The 19483-nt window shown below is 41.9% G+C and overlaps 1 protein-coding gene across 1 annotated transcript in view; it reads right to left on the bottom strand.

Moving 5' to 3' along the window:
• Positions 1-19483, bottom strand: part of rif1 (replication timing regulatory factor 1) — a 107748-nt gene that overhangs the window by 33673 nt on the left and 54592 nt on the right. The window contains exons 15-18 of the mRNA XM_077617557.1: positions 17110-17210; positions 10794-10880; positions 10650-10723; positions 4005-4185 (exon numbers count right to left, since the gene is read on the bottom strand). Of these exons, the coding sequence (XP_077473683.1) occupies positions 4005-4185; positions 10650-10723; positions 10794-10880; positions 17110-17210 (443 nt within the window). The remainder of the gene's footprint in view (positions 1-4004; positions 4186-10649; positions 10724-10793; positions 10881-17109; positions 17211-19483) is intronic.

The raw sequence follows: 19483 nt of genomic DNA, 5'->3' as shown, positions 1-19483 counted from the left end.
ATATATATATATATATATATATAGATATATATATATATATATACACATATATATGAGGAGAAGTGGCATTTCTCGGAGTTACCTAATGAGAGGCACAACACATACAACTCCCAGTTATATATATATATATATATATATATATATATATATATATATATATATATATATATATATATATATATATATATACATATACATATACACACACATACTTCAGCAACACGCTTATTTATTTATATATTTATTCAGGTATTTATTTATTAACTTACTTATTACCTATCTATTTATGTCTAAAATTCCTTTCCTATTTCTGCATCCTCACCCTCTTGCTATGGTGACAACAAAATTTCCTGAATACGGGATGAATAAAGTTATCCAATCCAATCCAATATTTCCTTTACTGAAATGATGACTGAGTTTTTTTCCAATATTCATTTTTTTTCTAATCCTACAATACCACTAGTTTGACATTGACGTTGGCATGTAAAACTGACAACAAATTTATGAGCAGCAGTGTTCAAAACCCAAAATGTTTGTTATTCTTTGAAATGTGTTAAATGTTCATTTTGCAGTCGGATACGCTGCGGTATCGCTAGCTAGCCTAACGCTTTTTCGGAACGATCGTTCAAAGGAACTAACAGGCAAAAGCAGAGGAGGAGGACTTTGCTTGTTCATACATAATGAATGGTGTGGTGACAGTAGGATCATTGACACTCACTGTTCCCCGGACTTAGAGCTATTGGCAGTACGATGTAGGCCCTACTATCTACCGAGAGAGCTAACGGTCGTCATAGTAACGGCGATCTATATACCTCCAAATGCTAACGTCAACACGGCACTAAACCTCCTGCTAATGGTTGTAAACAAACAACAGGTTGACCACCCCGAAGGAGTCTTTATTGTTGCTGGTGATTTCAACAAGGCATGTTTAAAGACTGTTCTACCAAAGTTTATCCAATACATAAAATGTCACATGAGGGGAGACAAAACTCTTGACCATGTTTATTCTAACATCAAACATGCTTTCAAAGCCATTTCCCTCCCTCACCTAGCTGGATCAGATCACCTCTGTCTAGTCCTCACCCCAGCATACACTCCATTCCGGAGGCTCACAAGGCCACAAATAAAGACAATAAAAACTTGGCCCCAGGACGCCCTTTCTCAGCTGCAGGACTGTTTTTCCCGCACCAACTGGGAACTCTTCGAACACGACAACCTCCAGGACTATACGGACGCTGTACTTTCCTATATCAAAAACTGCATGGACAACGTCACTATAAATAAACAAATACAGGGTTTTCCTAACCAAAAACCCTGGATGACCAAGGAGACACAGGGACTCATCAAATGCCGTAACACCGCTTTCAGATCAGGGGACAAGATGAAATATAGAGCTGCCAGAGCTGAGCTGAAAAGAGGCATTAAAAAGGCCAAGGCAGAATATACTAAGAAAATTGAGGAGCACTTCACAGAAAATAACCCAAAGAAGATGTGGCAGGGAATACGACATATTACCAACTACAATAACAATAATATGTCTGTTAACGCAGATGCCTCACCAGCGGAGGAACTGCACCGTTTCTTTGCCCGCTTTGAGACTGACAAATCAGACCCAGTCTCAATACCCCCACCTCTACCCTGCAGCAATACACTGAAGTTCCAGGAACAGGAAATGAGACTGGAAATGCGCTCTGTGAATACCAGGAAGGCTGCTGGCCCTGACGGAGTACCTGGGAAGGTGCTCAAAGCCTGTGCTGACCAGCTTGCTGGAGTCTTCACAAAAATCTTCAATTGTTCCCTGCAACAATCCATCATTCCATCCTGCCTGAAATCTGCCATCATTATCCCTGTCCCCAAAAAGCCAACCATTGACAGCATGAATGATTATAGGCCTGTTGCTCTCACGCCTGTGATCATGAAGTGCTTTGAAAAGTTGATAGCCCGCCATATCAGGAATACAATCTCTCCCTCAGTTGACCCTCACCAGTTTGTTTATAGAGCTAACAGGTCCACTGAGGATGCTATCACCATTGCTCTACATACAGCATTGAGACACCTGGAACACCATGGGAATTATGTGAGGATGCTTTTCATTGACTATAGCTCAACCTTCAACACCATGAAACCGGACATTCTGACGGACAAACTCTCCCACCTTGGACTATCCTCCTCCATCTGCTGCTGGATAAAGAACTTCTTAACCAACCGACCACAAACTGTTAGACTTGGTTCCCACCTTTCTCCCTCCATTACACTGAGCACTGGCTCCCCTCAAGGCTGTGTACTGAGTCCTCTTCTGTACTCCCTGTACACTTATGACTGTACACCAACCCACCAGTCTAACTCCATCAAATTTGCTGATGACACCACTTTGGACTCATCTCAGAAGGGGATGAGGCGGCCTGAGGTCAACAAACTGTCTTCGTGGTGCTCGGTGAACAACCTCACACTGAACAACACGAAAACTAAAGAAATAATCCTGGACTTCCGCAAACAGAGCACAGATCAGGCCCCACTCCTCATAAATGGAGTTCGTGTAGACAGGGTCCAGTCCTTTAAATTCCTGGAGGTCCACGTCACGGACAAGCTCTCCTGGTCTACAAACACCACGGCAGTAGTGAAGAAGGCCCAGAAACGACTCCATTTCCTGAGGGTACTCAGGAGGAACAACTTGGACACTAAGCTTCTGGTAACTTTCTATAGAGCCACTGTGGAGAGCATCCTGGCATACGGCATCACAGTGTGGTACGCTGGAAGCACGGCAGCAGACAAAAAGGCCATGCAGAGAGTGATTAACACTGCCCAGAAGATCGTTGGCTGCTCTCTGCCCTCACTGGAAGATATTGCCAGCCCGCGTTACCTCAGCAGAGCCGGGAACATTGTTGGGGACCCGGACCACCCTGGTCACAACCTGTTCCAGCTGCTTCCAATGTTCCCTCTAATTTTTCGTTGGTCTGAGCAGAAAGTCAACCTCCCTGAGCGCACTGAGTACCAGTGTGAGCGACATCATCGGTACTCGGATGATTCGCCTAAAGACGTTTCGCCGACGGACGTTTGACAGACGGGCAGGTCGCCGAATGAACGTTCGGCGGAACGTCCATTCGGCGACCTGTCCATTTTTCATGTAAAACATGCTGTAAAACACGAAAAACATAAGTGGACAGAGCTACTGCCACTTGCTGCCGCTTAAACGGCGCCATCATGGGGAAAGGGGTAAAAAAAAAAAAAAAAAAAAAAAAAAAAAAAAAAAAAAAAAAAAAAAAAAAAAAAAAATCCGATTTTTTTTTTTTTTTTTTTTTACTGCGCGCCATATGATTGCTGCTGCGCAGCGAGGACGAGAGTAGTGCGCAATTGCGCACGCGCGCAGCTTAGAGGGAACACTGGCTGCTTCCCTCTGGCAGGCGCTACCGGTCTCACAAAGCACGGACAAAGAGGCATAAGGACAGCTTCTTTCCCACAGCCATCAGGACTCTGAATTTGCAGTAGCACGACACACAATCCCCTCTGTGTAACAACTTCGGGGTGAGGAAACATGAAGGACCTTGGGCGGTGATCTGCCTCCTGCTGGCTGACTGAAGGTAAGTAAGAAGACAGTGGGAGGTAAGTGATCCATTTTATTCTTTGTTGGCAGCGGTGAGGCAAACCTTTTCGCAGTCGCCGGGATTTGGTTGCGCTCGGGAGGTGATGCGATGTATCCACAACGGCAGAGTGCCAGCGAGTCTGAAACTATCACTTGGTTGGGCTTTAGCGTGGGAAAAGCGCACTTTGTGGAGAAGCACCATCGATTTCGTCATACGCAGCTGGGTATGATGACAATTAGGCCTTTGTCTAGTCAATGATGATGACAAGCCTATGTCTGATTTTATTTTTTATTTGTATTTTATTTATAATTAGAAAATTAGACAAAATTAAATTATTTTACTGTATCATCAAAGACTACAGACCTCACTAAAAGGTTTCACACTGAACACCAGTGACCTCAATGATAATCACCGCTGTTGTACCTGTGTGATTATTTCTGTGAGTGGAGTGACCACAACACTCCACATCCTCAATAGATGCTCCTTGCTTGGCATCGAGGTCGCACTGTGCCCAATGGCGCCTATCACGGCCTCTGCAAAAGCCAGTGGGGAGGTGGGGCCTGACAGGCTGCATCCCACCAGTGTTTTGAGGCAGTGATAAAACCTGCAAACATACAAAAATAAATAAAATAATTAAAATCACGTTGATGTAAAAATCAAAGGTTTAAATTCCAATTTGATGACTTGCAATGCAACTCGGACTTGAGAAAAAAAACTGAGATTTTACTTGGTTGGACCGGGAGGGTCCAAGACTTGACTTGGGAGCCAATGACTTGACAATCTGACTGAAAAATCTTGAAGCAGACTGGAGCACGTAACGTACGTGTACGTGTGTGTGTATGTGTACATGTATATACATATACAGTTGTGGTCAAAAGTTTACATACACTTGTGAAGAACATAATGTCATCGCTTTCTTGAGTTTCCAGTTATTTCTACAACTCTGATTTTTCTCTGATAGTGTTTGGAACAGATAATTAAATTAAGATTCAGATTCTTTGTCACAAAAAACATTCATGAAGTTTGGTTCTTTTATGACTTTATTATGGGTGAACAGAAAAAAGTGATCAAATCTGCTGGGTCAAAAACATACATACAGCAGCGCTAATATTTGGTAACATGTCCCTTGGCCATCTTCACTTCAGTTAGGCGCTTTTGGTAGCCATCTACAAGCTTCTGGTTGAATCTTTGACCACTCCTCTTGACAGAATTGGTGCACTTCAGTTAAATTTGATGGCTTTCTGACATGGACTTGTTTCTTCAGCATTGTCCACAAGTTCTCAATGGGATTTAAGTCAGGACTTTGGGAAGGCCATTCGAAAACCTTAATTCTAGCCTGATTTAGCCATTCCATTACCACTTTTGATGTGTTTGGGGTCATTGTCCTGTTAGAACACCCAACTGTGCCCAAGGCCCAATCTTCGGGCTGATGACTTTAGGTTATCTTGAAGAATTTGAAGGTAATCTTCTTACTTCATTATCCCATTTACTCTCTGTAAAGCACCAGTTCCAATGGCAGCAAAACAGCCCCACAGCATAATACTACCACCACCGTGCTTGACGGTAGGCATGGTGTACTTGGGGTTAAAGGCCTCACCTTTTCTCCTCTAAACATATTGCTGGGGATTGTGGCCAAACAGCTCGATTTTTGTTTCGTCTGACCACAGAACTTTCCTCCAGGAGGTCTTATCTTTGTCCATGTGATAAGCAGCAAACTTCAGTCGAGCCTTAAGGTGCCGCTTTTGGAGCAAGGGCTTCTTTCTTGCACGGCAGCCTCTCAGTCCATGGAGATGCAAAACACGCTTGACTATGGACACTGACACCTGTGTTCCAGCAGCTTCTAATTCTTGGCAGATCTGCTTTTTGGTGATTCTCGGTTGAATCTTCACCCTCCTGACTAATTTTCTCTCAACAACAGGTGATAGCTTGCGTTTTCTTCCTGATCGTGGCAGTGACAAAACAGTGCCATGCACTTTATACTTACAAACAATTGTTTGCACTGTTGCTCTTGGGACCTGCAGCTGTTTTGAAATGGCTCCAAGTGACTTTCCTGACTTGTTCAAGTTAAGGATTCGCTTTTTCAGATCCATGCTGAGCTCCTTTGACTTTCCCATTGTAGCGATTGTGGGCATTTGCATCCAATGAGCCCTATTTAAATGGCCTCAGAGAAGTCACCAGCTGTAGTCACTCAATCACTCACAAGAAGTTAAGAGGCCATGCTATGAAGCTCATTTCACTGACAACTTTCTAAGACACCAAAATTGCTAATTCATGTTGCTGTATGTATATTTTTGACCCAGGAGATTTGATCACTTTTTCTGTTAACCCATAATAAAGTCATAAAAGAACCAAACTTCATGAATGTTTTTGTGACAAAGAAGTATCTGTTCCAATCACTCTATCAAAGAAAAATCAGAGTTGTAGAAATACCTGGAAACTCAAGAGAGCCATGACTTTATGTTCTTCACAAGTGTATGTAAACTTTTGACCACAACTGTACACATATATATACCCCTGAATTGTCCGTCGACGAAATGTCTGGCGACGAAACGTCCGGTCCTGGTGAACACCAGGAATGCTGCCGGCCCTGACGGAGTACCTGGGAAGGTGCTCAAAGCCTGTGCTGACCACCTGACTGGGGTTTTCACAAAGATTTTCAATTGTTCCCTGCAACAATCCATCATCCCATCCTGCCTGAAATCTGCCACCATTATCCCTTTCCCTAAAAAGCCAACCATTGACAGCCTGAATGATTCTAGGCCTGTTGCACTTACGCCTGTGATCATGAAAAGCTTTGAAAAGTTGGTCGCCCGCCACATCAGGGATACAATCCCTCCCTCAGTTGACCCTCACCAGTTTGCTTATAGAGCAAATAGGTCCACTGATGACGCCATCGCCGTAGGTTTACACACAGCACTGAGCCACCTGGAGCACCATGGGAACTACGTGAGGATGCTTTTCATTGACTAGACTCAGCCTTCAACACTATAACACCGGACATTCTGGCTGACCAACTCTCCCATCTCGGACTATCCTCTTCCATCTGCTGATGGATTAAGAACTTCTTAACCAACCGTCCACAAACTGTCACACTTGGTCCCCACCTCTCTTCCTCCATTACATTGAGCACTGGCTCCCCACAAGGCTGTGTACTGAGTCCTCTTCTGTACTCCCTGTACACATACAACTGTACACCGACCCACCAGTCGAACTCCATCATCAAATTTGCCGATTACACCACTGTGGTCGGACTCATCTCAGGAGGGGATGAGTCGGCCTACAGAGATGAGGTCAACAAACTGTCTTCGCGGTGTTTGGTGAACAATCTCACACTAAATACCACGAAAACTAAAGAAATAATCCTGGACTTTCGCTAACGCAGCACAGATCTGGCCCCACTCCTCATAAATGGAGTATGCGTAGACAGGGTCCAGTCCTTCAAATTCCTGGGTGTCCACGTCACGGACAAGCTCTCCTGGTCTACCAACGCCACGGCAGTGGTGAAGAAGGCCCAGAAACGACTCCATTTCCTGAGGGTACCCTGGAGGAACAACTTGGACACTAAGCTTCTGGTAACCTTCTATAGAACCACTGTAGAGAGCATCCTGGCATTCTGCATTACAGTGTGGTACGCTGGAAGCACGGCAGCAGACAAAAAGGCCATGCAGAGTTTGATCAACACCGCCCAGAAGATCATCAGCTGCTCTCTGCCCTCACTGGAAGATATTGCCAGCCCTCGCTACCTCAGCAGAGCCGGGAAAATTGTCAGGGACCCATACCACCCTGGTCACAACCTGTTCCAGCTGCTGCCACTCTGGCAGATGCTACAGGTCTCACAAAGCACGGACAAATAGACTTAAGGACAGTCTTTTTCCCCCACAGCCATCAGGACTCTGAACTTGCGTTAGCACGACACACAATCCCTTCTGGGGGACAATGTGGAATATCTTATTGCACATCTTGTGCAATATTTTAGAATTTACCTTGCCAGGTTGTGACTCTTTATATTTTTATATTACTTATTTATGTTTTTTTTACTGGGAAAACGCACTTTGTGGAGTAGCACCACCAATTTCGTTATACACAACGGTGTATGATGACAATAAAATGTTTTAATTTGATGTGATTTTTTATTTAATAATTTGATGCTGGTAATCTTGATCAAGGGGTACAAAAACGAACTCTCAATGGAGGAGCTGAAGGAGCTCTAACACTCGGAAATACAGGAGGAATACAAACAGAAAGCGGCCGAGGAGGAAGCAGCAAGCATTCCAACAGCACAAATCAAGGAAATCCTGGAGAAAATTCACGAATTTTCCGTCCAGAACACATCCAGAAAAAGTGTTCACGAGTCATGTGATCGCCCACTTTGACTACGTTTGTCTGTTGCACTATAGAAACATTATTAAAAGTCATAAAAGGCAATCGTCTTTGGATAGTATTTTTTTCCAAAACGTCCATCAACCAGCACTGCAGAAGGGCAACTTAAATCCAAATAGGTAAGAACCAGGAGCGAGAAATAAAATGGGTGAAAAAATACATTCAAACAACATTGTAAAATGTTTATGTTTGTTGTTGATTAATATTATAAATGCTGTTTTTTGAATTCTTAATTTTATGTTTATTAGATGTGTGATCGTGTGCTCTTTCTCTGTTGCCTACCGTTAGCTTCTTGTTCACCTGCGTTTCAATAAGGATTGATGTTGCATGTTTGTTATTCATTTTAAGACATTAATAAATCATCCTCCTAAATGTCTTTAATTTTTGTGTTTCTCATCTTTTATACAAAATTGGGACAATTTGAACAATTTTAAGGGGTTCAGTTGGTAGTTGTGTGAAGACCGTGGAACGAATGAGAGAATTTACAAATAAAGACAGCTCCACTTTTCAACTTATGAAAAAAGTTCTGGAACCAATGAATTTCGTTAACTGAGGTACGACTGTACTATGATATGTAGTAATAACATGAGTGATCCTACTTCGCGTTTTTTCGATTATCGCGGCCATGTCTGGTCTACATTATCTGTAATATTCGAGGGATTACTGTATTCCTACCTGTCAAGCAACTCATTCTCGAAGACTGTCACAGTCACCTATTCAAAACTTCCATTCTAATAGAAAACGCATTACGAACAATTGTGAGACATGCTGCTCGCGGTGATCAACCAGAAATATACCACGTCGGACTTTGTCCGCTGTTTGACAGTTACTTCGATAAATTTGCACAGTAGCTGATAGCTAACATTACATAGTAGGCTGTGTGTAGCAGGCTACCCAAATCGTGCTCATCGCCTTTTCCATGTTTTGCTTTTAAGTGCGTGATAGGCAATAATGCAATTTTTTGTTATTATTTTTATTTTTATAACACCACCACTGCTTACAAATCAAAGAATTGCATGTGTCTTGCTAAAATTGACATGTTTACATTTTTGTTGTCGAAGCATTATAATTTGAGGGTAGTTTTTGATTATTTTAGATTTGGGGAGAGCTGTGTTGGTTGCAACAATTGCTTATAAGTTTATGGAGTGAATGAGTGTTTTGTTAAAAAGGGCAAGGTTTTTCCTGTTAGCGGGGAACGAGGTTGGTTGTCACAACCTCTTGCAAGTTTATATATCACATTATTGTTTTGATGAAAATGTTTTGCTTTTTGTTTGGTGAAGTTAGGATCTTGCCAGGGTAGTTTTTATTCCTTTACATTCTGGGTGAAAACGTTTGATTGTCACAAGGGTCGGTTGTTTCAACTGCTATAAGCTGACCACGGGAAGGTGGTGTTGTTCAGTACCAGTATTGAAATGATCAGAAACATCCCTGGAATTTTTTTTTTTACTATAAGGTTGCAAATCACTGGGATAAGAAGCAATTCATTAGGTTCAATAAAAAGAAACATTTGTCTTTATATGGCCTATTTATTTTCAGTGTGAAGTGTGGTCGGACCCAAATGCAGGGAATAAGGCAGAGACAGGGAGATAGCACTAGAAAAACTTCAATAACTAAGCCAAGGTTCTCAAAATATAACAAAGACTTCAAAATCAAAGAACAAAATCAAACCTGAAGGGGAGGACGTGGCTAAACGAGGAACTCAGGACATGGCAAGAGCATAAGAAAACACAAGGGTACACAAGACGATCCGACGAAGACTGACAAACATGGGTTGACGAGATAATCAGAAGGAACTGGGTCGCACGAGAGGCAGCGAGCAGGAGATACAACAGGGGTGGGTAAACAACCGCTGAACTCAATGGGCAATCACGAGGACAGGTCAAACATGGGGGAAAAACAACAAAACCAATCCCTAACAATTTTGAAAGTTTTACCAACAAAAGGTATCAGGAAAATACTACAGTTTGGATCCACATTCTCTTGTAAACCAATTACTTGCTAGCCAAAACACAAGTTGCGATTGGTTGTCACAGGCTGGTTGGGCATCATTGTCACACCACTAACGGTGCGAAAGATTCTTTGGTTCATTTTCTGTATCACTTATACTCATGAGGGTCAGGCCGGGTACTTCCTGTACTAATTCCCAACCAATTGTGGCACATCAAGACAAACAAATGTTCACGCTCATAAGCAGATCAATGCCTATGATTTAAACTTCAGAACTATGAGGCAGCCATGCTAAACACCTTCCTACCGAAGGTTTTTTATTATTATTGTCACTGTACATGGCACAGAAACATTGTGACTTGATGCATTTCATTTTGTCAAACTTGTTAACAGGCATGTCTCGACTCAATAAACTTGTAACTTGACCCTCGTAAGCTTGATAAACTTGTGACATTGCTTGACCCGACCGACAACCTTATGACTTGACCAGACTTGGACTTTTAATGCTTCAAGATTTTATCTCTTAAGGAGAAATGGCTGTCACCACGATTATGTCAGAAAAGGTAGCCCTTAGTTGTTGCCAGCAGGCAATCAAGAGACTGTTGATCCAGTTTGTAATGCCAGAGAAGTTTTGGGAATAACAAAAGACAAAACAATGTTTCGTGTCACTAAAAAGCAAAGGTTTGTAGTGAATCATGCTACAAAATGGAATAATAAAAAATAATCAGATGTTGAGCTCACCTGGCATCTTCAATATAGATTGCTAGCATGTTGCTGTCCATAAGGAGCAAAATGAGGAAGAGCGCTGGCGTTCCCTACAGGGAAAGAAGCGTCAGTCTACTGAAAAGTGACAAGAGTTAAGTGTAGACATTAGATTAAACTCACATTCAGCACGTCCATTTTGCCCACTTGGTAAGAGGCTGAGCCTAGAACGCGTGGAGAGATGCCTCTGACTGTGCTTTCCACAAGAATCTGGCAAAGAAAAAAAAAAAGCTAAAATGTGAGCACGTGTCCATTTGCAAACAAAGGAATTCCCTAATTTCTTCAAAAGTATTTGCGCCTTTCTTCCCAAAATTATATTTTTTTCCGGCAGTTTTCCAATTTAACCCTTAAGATTTTTTTTTTGAAATAAAAAACAGGTAGAACATACCACGGAATAATAATATTTCTATACCAAACATCTGAGACAATACACACCGTATTTTTTGAACAATAAGTCACACTTGGGTTGTTAATTCATCAAATGATCATCATCAGTAATTCACCCAGGCCTGCGACTTACTGTAATACTCTATTGTGACTTATATACACCATCCCAAAAATGAAAGGATTTTTAAAAATTTTGCCTGGCATGAAATAAATTAAACCTGAAGACGTTCTGGTTGGTTAAGCAGGCATTCGCGCTGAGTGACTGAAAAAAAACACGGAAAAAATGCAACGCTCCGCCCAGTGCTCGTAGATATCTGTTATACACGAAAGAGATGTGGCAAAAATGACAGTGCGCTACAATGATCAACAGCCTCTCATGTCTTGGCCACCTGCCTTTCTAGTATCTCGAAATTTTTCTCGTATCTAGAGATAATTATTTGCTCAAAATTTTACCCGTATCTCGAAATGCTCGTATGATGGGGTGCTCGTATGTCGAGGTACCACTGTACTGTAATCGTTTGCCAGCTTCCCTGGTTACAGTACAGTTTAGTTATCTTAAGTATATGAAAAAAGTTCATAAAATGTCAAAATCCACGCCGAAACTTATAAGCCGAAGACAGGAGATGAAAAATGTCAGGGCATCGCTTATTCTTCGGCGCTGAAATGGATGGCAGTCAGCACAGAAGAAGCGAAATTTCACCGTAGAAGAATGACGCATCGATAATTCAAACAGCACCGTGCCTTTTCTTCAGATTATATTACATACATTTTGCATTGCACAAAAAAGGACTACACCAAGCCTCATCTAGCATTGTATGGATTTTGAAACGGCGATGAAAATGTCTCTTAAACGTCCTGCGTAATGTCAAAATTCACGCTGAAACTCAAAAGCGGAAGACAAGAGATGAAATATGGCGGAAGACACGGCAGCGCTTTTTCAGCACTGAAAAGGGTGGTACTCTAGGCTGGGTGTGAATCCAGAAGAAGAACACACTCGCCAAATAAAACAAACGAGACAGATGCTGTGCCTTTTCTTCGGATTTCATTTCGGAAGGAGGAATAAAATCATCGTTAAGATGGAGAATGCCCTATCGGGAGGTGATTCCACTGGATAACATGATTAGAACCAAAGCCAAGCCTTTTACGATAGCTTAGCTCCTGACGAAGACAAAGAAGATGAACCTCCTCGGCCGGCAGACCGGGAGGAAACGAAACACTACGTCAAGGAAGAGTTACCTCACATCAAGTTCGCCTTTTTGGAAGAAGATGCCTGCACGGACATTCTTATTCTAAGATGGCCTGAAAGTGCCGGGGTTCACACGGATCGCCCTACGCTCATCGTGTGTGGGGATGCTGCTGGCTCGCGTCATGGATTGGGTGGCAATCAGCGCTGAAGAAGCGATATTTCACCGTAGAAGAATGACACTCCGAATATTATCTATAAAGGGCCTAAATGCACGTCTTGCCATTTCCTGTTTTGCTCTGAGTGAATTTCGCATCGCGCACATGACCTGTGGAGAAAGACTTTCTTTAGTCATCATTGAAAATGGCTCCTAAATATTGACGTTCCTTGATATGCTAATGGTGTAGCAAGTCAATGCGGCATAGATGAATCTACACTATGGCGTTCTTTTGTCCATAAATCAGCTGGTAGGAACCATGTTAATAAGTTCCGCCGTGCGTTTAAGAGGGGAGACACACGGGAAGTGAACGCTCTTCCCCTCTGGAGATACAAGCGTGTGGTTGCACGGAAGAGCTGTGCATGCTGCGGATAAAAAAAAAAGTTTTCTCATGTGGACTAAGACACCTCACCTCTGACTCCGAGGAATAAAAAATGCACCAGCATTATGAGGAATTTACAACGTAGATATTAAGTTAGCATGACGAGAGGATGTCAACATAATACACCATACATCTCCCATCCCCCCCAACCGATGTGGACCCAGTAGAATTGATCCCATCATGGAGTAATAGCAGCGGATAACGACGAGAATGAGGATGAAGAACATGGTCTTTTGTTATTTATGACATCTGCAGATCTTCAATATGGCATGCAGTTTGCGACAACGGGTCCAGGAGATTAATGACATGGACAGAGCCATTGAATTTGGCAATTGTCTTGAGTGTCATGTCCTTTAACAACAGTATATTTGCAGAAGAAAAGAAGTGGCAGTCGCCATGTTCCTTGTGCGCCAAAAACCTTGAAGAACGAAGCTCCTCCTGAAAAGCTCCCCTCCGGCATCCCTTGAAGATTCCATCGATGATCCAATGACCCTCGAATCTGACGAAGACGGGTTGGACTAAAGCTCCCATTAAACAGTTTTTTAATTATTTAAATCAAGCAGAGGGGAACCATTTTCACTGAGTACAGTAATTTAAGTATTTTGTATTTATTTATAGATTATATTTAGATAATACATTACAGTTTTTTCATGAGTTTGAGTTTAAATTATTTAATAAGTGGACAGCAGATATTAATGAACATATTTATATTCATGTAAATCAGTGCTCTCCAAACTATTCCACAAAGTGCTGCAGTGGGTGCAGGTTTTCATTCCAACCCAGAAAGAAGACGCCTTTTTTCACCAATCTGGTGTCCTACAAGTACAAGTGATTTCAGTCAGGTGCTACTTGTTTTCTGCAGAAATCTCATTGGTCAAAATGTCTGTGCTGGATTGGTTGGAACAAAAACCTGCACCCACAGCGGCCCTCGAGGACCGGTTTGGGGACCCCTGATGTAAATGAAGATATATATGAATATGTAAGATTGTAGCCAAGGATTAATTTCCATCTTTAGTCACTTGTATAGGATGAAGATAAACTATGACACATACTAGACAAACACACACACGTAGCAGTTTTAGACAGCGTTGTAATCACAATTTTGTTCAACCAACAGCCAGGCTTTAAGATGATTGGCAAAGAGGTTCAGACGTGAGTTCACGTATGTTAATTGGTATTGAGTTCCAGGTATGTGCGGTAGGGACAGAGAAGGTGCTTTGGCTAAATGCACTCTTTTTGAAGGGAACTACACAGTCAACTCTAGAGCCAGCCCTTGATAGTGTTGGAATTTTTTGTACAAAATCTTGCAGTGGAGGAGCTTTGTGTTGGAATATTTTTTTAAACTAAGGTGGCATCTGCATATTTAACAGTATTGTTCAAGTTCAGGCGTTTGTGTGTGTGTGTTTTTTTAAATATCTGACAGTGGTGGTGCGTTTTTGGATTTTTGTCCAATACTTTCAAAGCTTGCAGGCCAATGACCAACTTCTTAGGCAGTAAGTCATGTGTGATATGATCATTGTCACAGTCAGGCTTCATGCATGGGAATCTGTTGATGAAGTACCTTACACTTTTTTGATGATGCTGAGATCAGCTACCTCAGCATGTTTGAGCAATTCATCCTTCATTAGAATTTTTTCTTTTACATATTTCACTGCAATTTTTTAAAACTTTCTCACATTTGTGCAGATGGCAGTCAGTTTTTTCAGGCATTTCTTGCTCTTTCATGTACTGACGAAAGTTCTCACAAATACAAAGTCCATCATTTGTATCAAATGGAATACTGTTAGGTTTATCATTATTATAGATGTGTATCAATATTTTTATATTATAAGTACTTGCAACGAAGAGGAATTGACATTAATACAAAGGGCATTTTAATGCGTCTCTTGCAAAAGTAAGGACTGTGGTTCGCATCAAGAGGACTGGGAATGGCCTTGGGCAGGATGGGTTCACAACAATAACGGGACTGTTTTTCGGCTTCGGAAGAGGAGTCCACAACAAACGGTCTTGGGAACAGTGGACTGTTTTTGCTTCGGAAGAGGAGTTCACAACAAGCGCCCTTGGGAACAGTGGACTGTTTTGGCTGGGCAGGTCCACAACTGGCGCTCTTGAGAGAATTCGACAGACTTACAATTGTTTTGATGACTGTGATAAAATGTTATGAAACTCTAAATATGTTTAGACTTCTGTGGGGCATGGCGTTAAAATCTTATGAATAAAGTAGCGAGCGAGACCTTGAGTTGTTAGAATGATCTAGGCTACATACGTGGATGGATGTATTTCTCTTCTTGCAAGAATTAAACAAAGATGTGACTTCAGATGCCTCTTTTATTGTGAATTTGGAAATATCTAAGGATTATTCCAACAAATACTAATCTTTTAATCCACTTTCACTTCCAACAAGTCTTTGTCATGCAAAGCAAGTTTTCATGAACTTCACCATACATTTCAGGTAGAAGTCTTTCATCAGTCTTCTGAGCTTGTGGATTAGGGGTGCTTCCGACTGTAGTGTCATGTTTACGATTGTGAATAATTCCAGTATATAGCTCAGAAAAAGCATGTACCAGAGAGCAGTCTGGCTACAGAGAAACCTGTATGCTCTGGGTTGTCTGCTGTTGTGAGGTGGAGATTTCTTCTTCTCCTCAAAAAATGACCTTAAAGAGTTCCTCAATACAAGGACACAGTCAATACACTGCTTCATTGAAAGCCACCTCGTGGGAACGCATTTCAGGACCTTCAGATTTGCGTCCCCACACAACTCCACTTCAATCTTTACCTCCGTCTGACGTTTTGCACTATTCTTAAGGTGGTAATAAATATCCACAAGCACATCGAATTCAACTGGTACAACATTTGTTGCAACAAATGGCAAATACAGCCTGCAAAGAAGATGCTGTCGTTCTCTTCCTTGATATGGCCGAACACCCCAGCTTTCCCACCTGACATTACTGGAGCATTGTCACTGCTTAGTGCAACACAATTTTCCCAACTGAGATAATAGTTCAGCCACTCTGCACTTAGTGTTAAAAATGTTATGGACATTTGCAGACGCTTCTGTAACCACCAGAACAGATAAAAGTGATGTTGAGATTTTCTGGTTTCCACTGAAATGTCGCAACACTTATTCGAGTTGTCATTACTGCCGTCCGTACCGAGTGTGAACAATCCTCTTGCATTAGCAGCAATACGAATTGAAATATTCTCCGCTTTTTGCAATATTAAGGCTTTGGACTTTGTGCGGGCGGATGCATAGTCTTTCACAATTTTTTATTCCGGAAAGATGGCTTTGAATAGTGGACCACAATGATCAGTAGCACTCAGTGGCACGTTACGCTCCACAAAAAAAACAGCCATTTTCATCTCTGCTACACTTATGCGGTGTTGTTTAGTATCCAAAGTACCAGGATTTACTCCAAAGGAGGTAAAGATGGATTGCTGGGATTTCATCGATCCAGCCTTCGCTTTATGATTTTTCCCAGACACGTGTTTTGTACAGTCACTGAGGCCACCATGATTAACTCAAAAGTTTGTGTTGCAATACTTGCAGTACGCAAAAAAAATTCTCCTTCGGTTGATGGCGCCAAACACGGATGATTAATACTGTATTCCGCCTTGAACTTCTGCAGGCTGGAGTTCGTTGTATTTTTTTTCGATGGCAAAATATCAGTATCACAGTTCTCTCGTCTTCGCTACGGTACATGTATGTTGCTTCAAAAATTCGTCGAAACTACATCCACGTGACCTAAAGGGATGTCACATCCCTTTAGGTCACGTGGATGTAGTTTCGATTTGTGGCATCCTCAATCGGCGAAATTTAACTGAAAAAGTAATTAAAAGCAAACGTAACGTTTCGAAACACTGATCGCGTCAGACATTGCTGGTTTTTCTTTATTTTCATAGTTTTCATATAAATGCAGATTTCGTAATTTGCTATAAACTGGCGTAGTAAATTACGGACGATTCTTAGTATTTGGTAGCTCTGATACAGTATATCAGAAATACCACGTGTGATGATTTTTCTTGAGTTTCCCTTCAAAGTAACACATTCATACTTCCTATTAAAACCATAAATATGGAGGTGAAAATTGAGAATCAGGGGGCGGCCTATGTGAGAAATTCTAAAATTCAACAATTTTAAGGCAATTTTAAGGCTGCGGCTTATACGCGCAGGCGGCTTATTGGCGAGTAAATACGGTGCTTGTGTTACTTTTGCTTCACAACAACAACAAAAGCGTCTCTTGAATGAGAAAATACACGATGACATTCTCACCAGCACTTTGGCTGCAGGAAGAGCTTTTGAGCAGACAACGTTCCGCAGCGCTTGAAGCGTCATCGTCAGAGCCTCACAGCCATGTCGTTCCTTTTTACTTCCTGCAGACACAAATCCATCAGCAAACACACACAAAAGAACTCCTACAAGTAATGTGACTGATGATGAGCTGTTTACATCATTGGGGAAGAGCACCTCAGTGTTTGTTACTCATCACAGCCACATAAGCAAATGAGGCTCTGACTTAAACTGATGAATGTGGCAGTGAGTCGGGCAGGTGGCAAGAATGTGTTCTCCATCTGCCACCGGTAATGAGCAGAAACGCCAACCCATTCAGGAGTGTTCTATGTGGCACCGATAGGGAGGGATCTACTGCTTCAGGAACCCCCCCGTGTAGAAACCACAATAGCATTGGAAAAAAAGTCATGCATCAAAAACGTCCAACTTATTTCATTAGGTTACATACACTGGCAAAAGTAAGTGCAAAGCAGAGCACAGTGTTGTGTATGGGGAGGCTGTAGGGAACACAATTTAGGATTATCTTTCACATTCACACGCACGCACACACAAGACAATCAATTAGTAACCCACTTTTCAAGCACCCGGAAGCTTGGAAAAGATCAAGAAAACGCATGCATATATGGAATGGCCTAATTGACATGCATTGAAAAGGTTTCTTTGCTTTAGGCTGTGGTGACTTGAATCTCGAAGAGGACCAACTGAGTCGGGAGGAAATAGAGCAGCAACGAGTCAAAATTTGGAAACGCGGCATATTCACAGATCACCGCCAGCCATATGTGGGCGATGGTGATTTGTTATACTTGGTGATCCCCATACTTCGATGGTGCCTCGAATAAGTCGGGATGAAAAGCTCAATGTTAATTTCTGGCACCAAGTGGCTTGGGGTCAGTGGCGGGCTGTGCATTTCACACCTAGGGCTTCAGTAGAGCTATGTCTAAATCAGAGGTTCTTAACTTGGGTTCGATCAAACCCTAGGGGTTCGGTGAATCATCATGTCTATACACGATAACATGCCCTGCTTGACCATCTCTGGCTGCAGATGATCACGTGATATTGCTTGGCCAATTAGTGCTACGTGGAATTTATATACAGTGGGGCAAATAAGTATTTAGTCAACCACCAATTGTGCAAGTTATCCTACTTGGAAGGATTAGAGAGGCCTGCAATTGTCAACATGGGTAAACCTCAGACATGAGACAGAATGTGGGAAAAAAACAGAAAATCACATTGTTTGATTTTTAAAGAATTTATTTGCAAATCATGGTGGAAAATAAGTATTTGGTCAATACCAAAAGTTCATCTCAATACTTTGTTATGTACCCTTTGTTGGCAATAACGGAGGCCAAACGTTTTCTGTAACTGCTCACAGGCTTTTCACACACTGTTGCTGGTATTTTGGCCAATTTCTCCATAGCAGTGATGTTTTGGGGCTGTCGTTGGGCAACACGGACTTTCAACTCCCTCCACAGATTTTCTATAGGGTTGAGATCTCGAGGCTGGCTAGGCCACTCCAGGACATTGAAATGCTTCTTACGAAGCCACTCCCTTGGTGCCCTTGCTGTGCGTTTTGGATCATTGTCATGCTGAAAGACCCAGCCATGTCTCATCTTCAATGTCCTTGCTGATGGAAGGAGATTTTCACTCAAAATCTCTCAATACATGGGCCCATTCATTCTTTCCTTTACACAGATCAGTCGTCCTGGTCGCTTTGCAGAAAAACAGCCCCAAAGCATGATGTTTCGGATGCAATTCAGTATTCTTTCTCCTCCAAACACGAGAACCTGTGTTTCTCATAGGAATAAACTAAAAACAAATTGATTCGTTCCAACTATCTGAAAAAAAACACCAAAAACTGGATATTGAATTGGAAAAACATTTTTATTTGTTCTAATTCGCCATCTATTAACAAAGTAAGAAATATCTAGTGGTTTAATAGTACTAAAATTAGACGGATTTCGCGGAGGGGAGAGAGAGAGGGACTGAGAGAGGGGGGAGATAGACATTTTGCACGGCAACGCGCTTGTAACATAACAGACAAATTTAAATGAACTTGGATTACATGCAGACACACAAAAATAAATTTAATCTAACCTTACACTAAACTTAATTCTAATTTCGTTTTAAATTTTGATACCTTTCTTCTCCCGGGTTGCCTCCACTCTGACTTTCAGATGCAACCTATTGAGGGTTGTTTGCTTTTGCCTTCCCTTCAAAATATTCCCAAAGTGATGCACACAAATGTCCTCACAATAGGATAACGCACGGCCACTTGCCAACGAGAAGTAGTATATGCTCCTCGTATTAGCCATCACTCCGCCATTCGCACTGTCTCACGGGAAAAAAAACACTGAAA

The sequence above is a fragment of the Stigmatopora argus genome, chromosome 13 (assembly GCF_051989625.1).
Source record: "Stigmatopora argus isolate UIUO_Sarg chromosome 13, RoL_Sarg_1.0, whole genome shotgun sequence".
Taxonomy (NCBI): domain Eukaryota; kingdom Metazoa; phylum Chordata; class Actinopteri; order Syngnathiformes; family Syngnathidae; genus Stigmatopora; species Stigmatopora argus.
Note: the sequence above shows the minus strand (reverse complement) of the source record. Positions and strands in the feature narration are given on the sequence as shown.